This window comes from Schistocerca piceifrons, chromosome 5 (assembly GCF_021461385.2).
Source record: "Schistocerca piceifrons isolate TAMUIC-IGC-003096 chromosome 5, iqSchPice1.1, whole genome shotgun sequence".
NCBI classification, from domain to species: Eukaryota; Metazoa; Arthropoda; class Insecta; order Orthoptera; family Acrididae; genus Schistocerca; species Schistocerca piceifrons.
The window spans coordinates 540,398,225-540,411,613 of NC_060142.1; the positions used below are offsets into that span (position 1 = coordinate 540,398,225).

General features: G+C 38.2%; 1 protein-coding gene across 5 annotated transcripts in view; it reads left to right on the forward strand.

The window, feature by feature from the left end:
* The window catches only part of LOC124798006 (1-acylglycerol-3-phosphate O-acyltransferase ABHD5-like), a 102,758-nt gene that overhangs the window by 67,977 nt on the left and 21,392 nt on the right, over positions 1-13,389 (forward strand). For all 5 annotated transcript variants that reach the window (XM_047261195.1, XM_047261196.1, XM_047261197.1 and 2 more), the window contains one exon: positions 10,485-10,671. In XM_047261195.1, the coding sequence (XP_047117151.1) occupies positions 10,485-10,671 (187 nt within the window). The remainder of the gene's footprint in view (positions 1-10,484; positions 10,672-13,389) is intronic.

Below are 13,389 nucleotides of genomic sequence, written 5' to 3' on the forward strand. Positions count from 1 at the left end.
GAACTTATTTTTGTTGGTTTGCTAAAGAAATTTGGCTTTTATTAATCTTTTCTGCAGAGGCAGCCAATTTCTGTGAAACAAAATGTTTTATTCCACACTGCTGGGGGGTTTCCACTGTTCATTGAATTTCAAGTGTTTCATCTTTGGCACATATATCATAATGCCATAATACAGAACCAACCATGAGAGATAATACGATGTCTGTTCAAAAATTCCGAAACTTTGCCCACAACATTTTTCTGCCATTCCTTTTACTTATTGTGCATGGTCTCCTTCGAAATACTCTCCTCCACAACTGATACACCTCTCCCAACACCTTTTCCACCTGCAAAAGCAGTCTTGGTACACCTCTCGATGGATTTTGCGAAGTGCTGTCTGCAAATTTTCTTTTACCTTTTCTATCGTTGCAAATCTTCATCGTCTCAACAGGGTTTTCAACTTTCAAAATGTAAAAAAGTCTGCAGGAGCCAGATCTGGAGAGTACAGAGGATGAGGCAACACAGTAATTTCGTTTTTTGTGCAGTAGTCACATACCAACAGGAATGAATGTGTGGGTGCGTAATCATGATGCAAGAGCCATGAATTGCCTCGCCACATTTCAGGCCACTTCCTTCTCACAAAACTTTGTCCCTGTGGCATGAATTCATGATGAGCTAATCCTTCAAAGTCAAAGAAATCTATCACATATCTTTGATGTTTGACCTGATCAGACAGCTTTCTTTGGTCTTGGTGAACCTTTCCTGCCCCATTGTGAAGATTGAACCTTGGTGTCAACATCATAACCGTAGACACACATCTCATCACCAATGATGATTCTCTTAAGGAACATCTCGTTCTCATTTGTGTGATCCAAAAGCTCTTCACAGATTGTGAGGCGAAGGTCTTTCTGGTCGTGACTCATGGGCTGTGGTACATAGTTGTTAGTAACACGATGCACTCCAAGATGCTGTGTCAGGATTTAATGACATGATTTGACTGAAATATTGCATTCTTCTCCAGTCTCTTGGATAGTCAGTCTTCGAGTGGCACACAAAATTTCATTGACGTTCCTTACTTGAGCATCGTTGGTAGACATCAAAGGGAGTTCTGTACGAGGGTCATCTTTAACTTCTGTCCAGCCTTTTTTAAACTGTGTTAACCATTCATAACACTAAGGACTGCTTAAGCATTCATACTGTAGGCTTCGTGAATCACTTGGTGTGTCTCTGTAAAGGTTTTCTTGAGTGTCATGAAAAATTTAATGCAGATGTGTTGCTCCTCGGTAACTCTGCCATTTCGAGATTCAACAAACTGTGCAACACAATATTCTACACAATACAGCACTGAACAAAAACCAACAGACATACAACAATGAAACTTGCACCATTTACACATTACACAGGGATGGCAACTGCATTTCGCTCCAACACACCATTGGCGTGGAATTACGAATGTTCTGGAATTTTTTGAACAGTATATTGGTACTCCAAGAATACTAGCATCCCAAAAACTGCTCTGAAAAGCTTAATACCAGGTAGGGGAATAATTCAGTGTGAATATGAACATGTGAATGTGCACTTTAAGGTGAATTAGGCATTTTAGTATGGTTTATGAAATTCCGATGTTGTTGGAGTATTCTGATGTCCTGTTTCTTTTATGATATACTGTAAGATCTACTAATGCTATACATTTATGAACATATGTAAATGTTCTCTCAAAGATGACTAAGCAGGCACATTTGGTCATTAGTACTGAATAAAAAGCTTTGTTTTAAATATATTGCCATCTGTAGCAGAATATTACAGGCGTGCCTTCTGTGAGACACAATGTTTTTCGATCACAAGACATGTTTCAGCACTTGCCTGGTACATCCTCTAGGTGTAATTTACTTCTTAATTTGTGCCTTTTATGTCTTAAATTAACAGAACACCATTCTTTGGTAAGTTATAGAGTGGCAGCAACGGTGTTTTATTATTATAACTTCCCACAAGGCTTTATATTTATTTACTCCTTGAGAAGAATATAAACTGCTGGTTATACCATGTCTCTGCTTTACAGATAACCTTGTCAATTTTTTATACCATTTGGAAAAGAAAAGTCACGAAAAACTTACTGTCCTTAGTTCTAGCATATACAAATAACTGTTTTTAACTAGAAATTTGTATTCCTTCTTACTAGTATTTTGCAGTGCTGTGTGGATGTAAACCTAATTGGAAATTAGGAATTGCAAAATACAAATTAAAAAAAAAAAGAAAAAAATCTATGTTATGGTCACCAAGTAGCAAAATATTAAGGACTTTGAGTTGTGGAGTCTAGTTTTGAAATGATCAGTATACCACGGGCTGCTTTCTTATTTTGCATTCCTTATCTGGATAAGATATGATAAAACAATTGCCCCAAGTACAATAACTTCGTACTGTATGTCCTCTCTGAACAACATGCTGCAGTGCTGCACATGTCATGTGATGTCCCACTATGCATGAAATTCCAAACAGAAATGTGACAAAAGGCAAATGAATATCGAGCTCAGGTTTCCTACATCATCATAGTTGCACATGGAAAGTACAGCTGTTTTCTGGCTGCTTTACTAATGTCAACCAACTCATTCTGTGTTCGAAAACAGCATTCACAGTCGGACTGCGTATTGGCTGGTGCAGTGCATTACAGGACAGTGAACAAATAATTTTAAACTAAGCCTGCTGATTATCTTTTAATTTGTTGAACCAAAAAATTACTAATTCCATATAAGGATTGAAGCAAATACACAAAATGATATTTCTGTTAACAGGGAGTTAAACAGAGGGACAACCAGGAAAAACCCGGGAGTTTTTTCATCCGGGAGAAATCCGGGAGAAAAACGTGAATTTTAAAGAATTCTGGAACTTTTTCATTGTTTTAGTTTTCAGTTAAATTTTTGTAGTTTTGATTGGTAAGAACTGAAACTCTAACAAAGAATGTTACTGCAACATAATACTGCAGCAATAAAATGTAAATGAGGAAGAAAAAATAAAACTTAAGTTGCGAAGGACAACAAAACACAGCGCACACACAAGCACCGGCCAACAGCAAAATTTGTAGAAGGCTTTAGGACGAAGACTGCAATAATTCACAACAAACTGCTTCCGATGGGCATGACGTCACAACTGTTAACCTTAGGTTTGTTTGAGAAGTTGCCAGCGGGCTTATGTGCATGCGCAGGTGAGTCGAGTATGAGCAGTACCCTCTCACACTTCTGGCTACTTGAAGTGCGACTGTTAGCTGTATTCAAGGTGACTGGACACGAGCTGTACGAACAGCAGAAACAAGCAGCCAAATGCTACACGGAAACATTTCTCTGGCACACCCCAGCTGCCAGATTCACGCAATGCGCAGAGCAGCCTGAGTTATAGTGGGATGAGGGGTAGTCTTCACGTGAACCGTGTTTATGTTTAGTGATTTTGCTGTTTCCTCTTAGTTTACAGCTCTCAAAAACAAATCGGATTTCTGTGGCCAGGAGAATTAAAATATTAACATAATTATGGAAGGCTAAAATACGTTTTAGTCTCAGTTTCTAATTTGATTTTATTTCCAGATTTTTGGTAGTCGGGTATTAATTGCCTTGCAGAACATTGAAGTTATTTTTGTTGATTTGCTAAAAAAATTTGCCTTTAATTAACCTTTTCTGCTGAGGCTGCCAATTTATTTGAAACACTGTTCGCTAGTGTCAGCTGTTTGCAGAATTTCAAATGCACATTGTTATTTTTTGCGATGTATGGCATTATGCCATAGAACTAAACATGAGAATATAGTACTGGTACTTCAAGAAAAATGTACATTCTGAAAACCACACTGAAAGGTTTAACATCAGCTTGGGACCTACTTCTTTGTGAATTTGGACATACGAATGTGCTCTTTAAGCCGAATTACGGATTTTAGTATGGTTTACAAAAGTCCGATGCTCTTGGGGTATCCTCTGATGTCCTGTTTCGTTTATGACGTAATATAAGATCTCTTAATGCCGATACGTACGAACACATGGGCTACCTACGTCATCGTGGCTTCGCAGGCACAGTAAGCCATTTTCTGGCGCGCTCTGACAACTGCTAAAACGAAATCTAACAGGTCGCCGGAAAATATTGCACTTTGCCGTTTGAAAAGCGTTACTTTTAAAAAAAAAAGTGGCTTTGAGCACTATGGAACTTAACGTCTGAGGTCATCAGTCCCCTAGACTTCGAACTGCTGAAACCTAACTAACCTAAGGACATCACACACATCCATGCCCGAGGCAGTATTCGAACCTACAACTGTAGTAGCAGCGCGGTTCCAGACTGAAGTGCCTAGAACCGCCCGGCCACAACGTTACTGTCAAAGTACATTTAATTTTACGCAATATGAGTTATGTTCACGTGTGAACGTGCTTCAAATTTCTTAAATCACAGAGCGTTTGATTTTCATTTAAAGCTTAACACTTTGAGGGCTAGTCACTTAGAATAATTTCGAGCCCAGAAGACAAGACATTTACGTCATTACCTAAAATTTTACTGGCACATTTGTGTGATATATCAAAGTCTAACACCTGCAAAAAAGACATATTATATGTGAAACTTTAGCTTTTCTTGTAGCTACTGTATGTACATTAATTTAAACCATGAACTTCTCCTTGTGTGTTCGCACTACTTAACAGTGATGTTGCTACAGGCTGACTACTTCACGTATCCTGTGCTCTAAATCACTACTTTTACATGCCAACACATCTTTCAAAAGACGAAAACGGAGTTTTTTTGCTGTTGTGTTTACATGTTAAGGTCTGAAGCGGATTTGCTAGCCCAGTTAACCATGGCACCTGTGGAAAACAGCAGATGTAGTTTATGATCTAGGCAGCACAATCGCTTTTCCTCTTCAGTTACACGAGGTATAAACAGCTTCAGTGTAATATTTCTACTTATCCTTCACTGTACAAAAAGCCACTCCGTCAATATTAGTAGAAATTTTTAAAAACAAGACGAAACCTGACAGCCCAAGCATGCTTCTATACTGACAGGCTTTACATGGCAGCAAAAATCGATTGCGGAACTGGAAAACAGGCAAACAGAAGCGGATTTGCAGAATTGATTTTGAAGTGATTATGTGACTACCCAGGAGCTGTATTGGGAGATCGATTTACGAAATGAGGTTTTGGGAGCCCCATGTAAACGTGATGAATATCTGCTATTAGCGGCTGGCGAGTTCACGTGACACGAGCTATAATTGGCTTACAAAAGTGCAGGGTGATCTCAATTTCAATGCTTCGGAAACTAACAGTCTGTGTTTGGTGGAAATTGACTATATACAGGGTGTACATAAAGTCCAGGAACACTTTCAATTATTTACTACACAAGGACTAAACATTGTACAGCTGTCATACATATCACATTTTGAAGAGAAACTCTGAAAATTTTTTTTGCAAACATTCGATATGAGAACCATGAGTGACCTGCAGACGTCAATACAGTAATCGAATTCTTGCCATACCCGTCCCAGCGTGGCGTTGTCGACTGTGGCAGTTGCTTCCCATATTCTCTCCCGGAGCTCTGCTACATCATGTCCAGATCTTTAATGTGTCCCCACAGAAAAAAGTCACACGGCGTGAGATCTGTGATTGGGATGCCATTTCATGAAACAGCTGTCCCCTTGTGTAGCACGGCCGCTCTATCGCTACAGCAGCTCCATGTTCAGATACCCACGAACTTATCAGATTATGCCTTTGGCAGTATACATGAAAACAAACTTTCAGGATGTCTCTTCATAATGACCTATGTATGATATCTGTACAATGTTTGGTTCTTGTACAATAAATAATTGAAAGTGTTCCTGGACTTTATGATACGGCAGCTCCATGTTCAGATACCCACGAACTTACCAGGTTACGCCTTTGGCAGTATACATGAAAACAAACTTTCAGGATTTCTCTTCATAATGGCCTATGTATGATATCTGTACAATGTTTGGTTCTTGTACAATAAATAATTGAAAGTGTTCCTGGACTTTATGTGCACCCAGTACCTTTGTAATATGAAAATTTGCAGCGTACATGTTGCTGCAAATCAAAGATCTTTCCAAAACGCGTTTTTTTCTGTGGTTTGTTTCCTAAAGTGGCAGGAGGCTCTACGTCAGTGTATAAAACCTTAACCATGTAAAGGATTGATAAGTTTTACAACCCCTATGGAAAGTATACTGTCACGTAAGACGGGAAAAGTGTGTTTTCACCAGCGCAAAAGTTAATTTTTTAACTGTGAAAAACCTGGGAATTTTTTTTCCTTGTCACTTATACACCCTGAAACAGAAACATCTGTGGTAAAAATTACTAGTTTCCTGAAATTTTTGACATTAATTATAGTCATTAGCAAATTCAAAAATAGAGTTAATTTATGATAAATGTGGATAATATGTACGCCTCTTTAAGAAAAAACTAATTGTAACACAACGTGTTAGATACAATATCTGCTACAGCAACTAAATCGCAAATGCTGATTTACTGCAAATTAGATATGCACAGGACAATGGTAACTTGTGAAATTTCTAAAAAGTGCACATTAATTTGAATTGATATACAATGCAATTCTTAGTGGTCTATTCTTTGACAGTAACTGTGAATCATGAATACTGATTTGCTATGAAATAAGTTACCCAAAACTCTCAGACTGGTAACTTATAAAAATGTGGTTTTGTAAACATCTGAAAATTCTTTAAAAAAACTTTTACTCTTGTAATTATACAATAAGGTTAGATAATGATTGTTACAAGCAAAGATAGGCCTACTGTTCTCAAAAATTTGAAACAGCACAAATAAGTTCAAGCCTACAATTGATGCTAACAGTAAGAGGTTATTGCTGCACTCAGAAATGTTCAAAATTTCACAATTCACACAGTGCAAATGGGTATTGATACAATAAAGAAAGATTACATCAAAATGAAGAAAACAGTGAAATACACTAATCTAGAATTTCAAATCATGGCACAAATCTTGCACATACAGTCTCTCACAAAGGAAAATTCCAAAGTTGGCTTTTACATATAAATAAACACGTGAATGGCACAGATTTTTTACTTAGCTGTTTCTGTCTCAAGTTGTACACTGACGTGTCGAAGAAGAACGCTTTAGCGTGAGCTTATCTCAATCAAAATAGCAAAAATGTGCAGCACCAGTGACGCCAATGTCCTTCTTATTGCCACCAACAATGCTTTTGCCGGATAATTATTTATTCGGTAACTGAAAATTTTCTCTGATACTGTCGTGAACCTTCGCAGCAAGTTCATTTGTCACGAGGGACAGTCATCCACTTCTGTTTTCTTTGTGAATGTTGATCCAACCTTCCCAAAACAATCATTTAACTGCTACTCATAACATTCTTTCTGTATATTGCACAACGTTCACTAAATTCCTACAGCTTCCATGTTTTTCATACACAGAAAACAGATTACAGCACGTAATTCACAGGTGATAGGTCTTTCAATGGTAGGGGCCATTTTGATATTCAATTACAGTTACAGTGCAAACAACAGTTCATTAACCGTTTCAGGACACTGCCAAACTCACACTGAGACAGGTCACACAGCTGTGCTGAAATCACTCAGCTGCTTTAACTCGTCCAAGCACCAGACTGCAATGGAATTTACTGTCCAAACTGCCTTCATATTAACTTTATGTAACTCAGAACTCAAAATAAACCAGTTTTGCTGTTAGGTCATTATCCTTTTGTAGTAGTTAATGATATGGTATGTCACAGTAATTTTGCTGTTATCTTTAATACTTCAGTCAGCATTGTTAGCGAGTGTGAATTATTTCAGTGTGCTTGGCATTTACCCACAGTTTTGGAGCCCTGTAAATTCTCTTCGTTGTGGGAATGTTTGGCTGTGCCATAGTAGCTTTTCCACTGTAATGGTCTGATCACAAAGATAATGGAAGATTTGGCTCATTTTTGTTTAGTTTTACATATAAAACTGAAATGTGTTTCTCAAAATTTAAATCTCTCATTCATTATTATAGATGATGTGTATTTTTCTGCAGTAAAATGTTTCAGATAACGTTAATGTTAAAATAAAGTAGGTTATTGATATAGTTCGATATTTGATGGAAGTTGTATTTATAATGAAACATTTAAAATTTTCTCATTAACTTTGGAGTGAAGTCAATTTCTTGAACAGTAACAAATTTTCACATTCATAAACATCATATTTTTTCAGGCCTAGTTGAATTTGAAATAGTTGTTAGTAAGTCATATAGCAACTCAAGATCATTTGCTACTGCAAACACTGTAAAGATAAACTTGCTCTCATCACATTAGAAAAATACAAAAATCTTGTGGCATCTTTTGATAAAATAAAATTGCCACCTAGATTACCTCAGTGTCACATTACAGTATCAACAATGGAAAGTCCAGCATGGAATAACAACAGTGTGAAAAGGATACAGTGCTACTTCCCACATAGATGGCATGTTGAGCTGTGACAGGCACAATGAAATATTAAACATTCAGACAAAATCCTCCCAGAATAGAACACACACACACACACACACACACACACACACACACACACACATATATATATTTTCACACAAGCACAACCCATACACACATAGTCACAGTCTTTAGGCACTGGGGGACCAGCACGTGAAAATTTTGCTGTGTCAATGTGTGGGTGTGTTTTCTGCTCATTCATCTGAAAGCTTCATATTTTAGCAGTCTTTTTCATTGTGTCTGTCTATGACTCAACACCTCTTCTATGCGATGAGTAGCAGTTTGTCCTCTCAATATTGCTCACATTCAGCTATAGCATTTTTGCTACTCATCAAGTTGTTGTGATAGGGAAATGTTCAAAGACTGTTTAAAGGCATAGTAGCATCAAGGGCTCTCTGTTCAGCATATTATGGAACTGGCGTTTAACTTACTGATTTGTTTTTATCAGGTGTTTGAAGTTTACAAGTGGTGTGCAAGGGGCAGTGACAGAACATTCATTTATTGAGTGGTTGAGAAAGAACCTAGTTGAGCTTAAATGCAAGAGCAATAAAATAGTCCTGAAGAGTGCCAGCAATCCTCTGACTTGTGGTAATCTCACATTTTTGTTCTGTTTCCAATTGATGTGGAACTACACTTCATCATATTTTAAGTCCGTTGACCCATTATAGTAGTGTGCACACGAGAAGCAGGGTGACAGGGCAGTTCACAGTGGCAAGAAGCTGTGTATCACATGATGCTCCACCCAAGAGCATCATTCTGTTATGTCTGCCTGTAACAAGTGGATCGGGATACACGTAGAACATTTAGTGTTGCTTGCCATGTCAGTTTCGCTCTAGAGAGGCTATTTAGCCACTGTAGTGTTCATTGTTGGTGACATAAAGCAAGCATGACAAGTATTAATGCTGAAAAGTAACAGTGATAGTTTTTCGAACATCTAAATCCTGCTATGCTGAGTCAGAAGCAGAAATTGTGGCATGGTGTAGTGCCCACCTCTGCGTTGCCAGTTAGCAAGGTAGGCAACGGCTGGAGCACGAGGCAAATAGTACCTACTGTTATCATGTTTTGATGTGATTCATAATGATGAGTCCATTATAAAGGTGATTTTGTAAACTACGCAAAGTGATATTTTTGTCTTCATATGGACACATTATGGGACAAAAATAATATAATGAAATGATCATATGGCATTATTGACCAGGAGACCATGTCTGGGGTTGTTTGGCTGTCTGTTGCAAGTCTTTCTATTTGGTGCCAATTCAGTGACTTGTTGATTGATCAAGGTGAGCTGAAATGATTCGGACAGCACAAATACCTGGTCTCCGAGTGAAGAAAACCTCTGACCTGGCCAGAGTCCAACCCATGACCCTGTAATCTAGAGGCAGCAACACTAACCACAAGATCACAAGCTGTGGACATGTATTATAATAATATCTGAAGGGATGAAGAAATATTATTTTAATAATATCTGAAAGAATGAAGAAATATTGGGCAGACAGAAGAGCAAAACACCTTTCATATATGAATAGACTCTAATAATTATATTACCTAAATATCATATTAAGTTATTGTTGAGCCAAATTGTATCCCTGTGTAACAACCTGTTTACAACTTTGTATTTTTGACGAGAGTGGTCCAATGAAGGCCATAAAATAAATAATAATAAAATAATAATAATAATAATAATAATAATGTCTTATCCTCATAGACCACCTGTCCTATCCTCATAAAGCATATGCATTCTATGTGTTGTGCATTTTGAGCTATTGATTTGTAACGTATTACATTGGCAATTCCTATATCTTTGTGAGATGATCATTGAATGAAATAATAATAATAATAGTGAAAAGGAATATTATGTATTGCTGTCTTGTCAAAAAAAAATTAATTTTCCATCACATATTAGTTAACTCACTATCGTTAATGTTTGGTCTATTATCAGAATATTTACTTTGTACATTTAGATCCAAGTTCGTTTGTTTTTGACTCATCGTTGTTAATCTCTAATCCATTTGTTAATTTTGTTTTCAGTGGTGAAGCAGCCTTCCATTCAATGATGTTTGGGTTTGGATGGGCAAAGAATCCAATGATAAAACGGATACATTTGTTGCCTCCTGAGATTCCTATTACAGTCATATATGGTTCAAGATCTTGGATCCAAAACAATACAGGAGAAGCAATTCGAAATGCATGCCCTAACTCATATGTTAGTGTACAGGTATGTCATGCAAATACACTTAGTTATGCCTTTTCTCAAGAAAATTGCAACACCATTTGAACACAGAGTAAGTACAATACTGCTAAATGTGCTGATGGAAATTACTGTCATCATGTAAGAAATCTAGAGTAATTAATACTTAATTTATCACTTACAAATGCAATATTGATGCCTTAGTCAATTCTCTGTCAATCAGCAGTTAAATAAATATGTTTTAATAATCTGTTGCTGCTGCCTTAGTAAGTTCCACAGAGGCAAACTGTTGTGTTAAAGTGTCATATAAAATGTTCTTCATATTGTCCCACATAAAACCAGGACACCTTATGCTCGAGATTCAAGTAATAGTGAACTAACTGAAAAAGAATAGGTAATAGTAATGTTAAAAAAGACGTAGTTACCTATTTATAAGAGATGCTGGAACTTGTGGTCATGGGCATCTTGGCATCACGACTTCATGTGGTGACTTTACCAGCAACACACCGTAATTCTGTTGGCATGATGTTATTAATTTCTCTAGTAATGTTCCATTTAAGAGTGTCTATTGGGTGAGGATTGTGTGCATGCACTTTGCTTTTGGTGTGCCCTGTAAATAACAATCACAGGTAACGGGGACTTGTGGGCGGGGGGGGGGGGGGGGGGGGGGGGGGCAGAGGCCTCTACTGACAAGTCTATCCTCATGAACATGTTAGTGACGTGGGCCATACTTTGTTTGGATGTGTGCACAGTTGCTCCATCATGTTGGAATACTGCATACTGCTTCTCCACATCTGTTAATCACACATAGAAAGAGATAAAGATCTCTAGATATCTGGCACTGTTTAAAGTGTAATTGAAAAATATGGGGCCAATAATGCATACGCTGGAAAACACGCACCAAACGCCTATCTCCTCTGGGTGGAGAAGTTCTTCATGCAGACTATGTGGGTTGTCCTGTGACTAGTATCTGCAATTCTCTGAGTTTACATAACCTGCCAAGAGAAACCAGGCCTCATCTGAAATGAAGGAAAGGAAGGGTTCTAAGTAACTGTTAGCAATTGGTTTTAACAACCAGTTACAATAATGAACTCTTGGTTCTCACTGGTCCTCAAATTTCAACTCTTCACCTAACTCGCATGATAGGCTTTTAATTTAATTTCTTTTAGTACATGAAGACACAATGTATGTAATACACAAACCTGCTGCAACAACCTCCTAACCAACTTGCAGAGACTTTTTGTAATGTCCACATGAGTTTTGTGAGTAGTTTCAGAGGTTGTCACTGTCAGTCGCATATTCCTCTGCATGTTCTGAATGAATCCTACAGCCTTCCATTTTTTGTACAGATCTCGAATAGTGCTGGTCATTTCTTACCAGGATACCTCGCTTGAAACATTTCTTTACATTCCTTGATGGAGCCTGCCTTTATGTAACAGTCACAATATCAGTTTGCCGTTCTAATGCAATCTGCCCCATTTCTATAACAATGCCATAATTGCTTCTCATAACAATTGATGCATGAATACACTGCTCCACTCAACTTTTCCAATAAAATTCAGCATAGCCAAATTTTGAGACAGTGTTGCTATTTCACAAGCAATTTGACTAGAGGTGATTAACGAATACTTGAGGAGTTCTGGTTTTATGTGGGACACTGTATACAATATAACCTGTCAGAGGTGCCATAGCAGGTACTGCAGCTGCTGCTTACATCTGCATACTGCATGCCCAGCCCTCAAGCCCTCCGTCCACCCTTCACTGTTTCATTCCTCTTCTTTCTGGTGCTTTGTCTCATCATTGCTGACTGATTGCCTAACAGTTTGTATTGGGCTACAGTTCACAGCAGTTAAGTCACTTCCAGTCAATGTTGTGGTTTCCCAGCTCATCAGATTACATTATCGTCAGGCATGATGCTTGATAACATGTTCCAAGGTGATAACATATTTGTCTGTCATGTCTCACACTCAGTCTTTAATGCAGTCCAAATTAAAAGGAGATTCAACAGAGAATATGGGAATGAGCCATTTGGCCTACCATTCTGAATATACAAACCCGATCATCCTGGCCGTCCCATAGTTGATGGCTTCAAAGCACCCACCGAACATATATCTGCCTTAGTTGATCAATGCCTGCAACTCATAGTACAAAGACTTCCCCCCTATATTAAGAATACCTAACATTTCCTAGATTGTCTGAAATCCATGGCCGTCCCACTCCCGCCACACACTTTGCTTGTCACCATTGATGCCATCCCCCACGAGTGTAGTCTGTCTGCTGCTGAACATTTCACATTTCCCCAGTCATCATCCATCTGATTCCAAACCTATGACATTGTTCTTGCTCACCCAAATCAAGTTTATACTAACCCCAATTACTTCACCTTTGAGAGGCGGACATACAAACAGATCAGGGGTATGGCCATGGGAACCAGGATGGCTATGCCAGTCTTTTCATGGGTTGCTTGGCGGAGGCTTTCCTGGCATCCACAAGCCTTCAGACCCTTGTTTGGTTTAGATACATTGATGACATCTTTGACATACTGACTCATAGTGAGGCTGATCTGTTAAAATTCCTGGAATCTCGAACTACCCTCTCCCAATTAAATTTCACATGGTCCTATTCCAAATCCCATGCCCCTTTCCTTGACGTTGATCCCATCCTCACTGAATGCCAGCTGCACACTTCCATCCACATCAGACCTACTAACAAACACAATACTTACATTTTGACAGTTGCCATCCT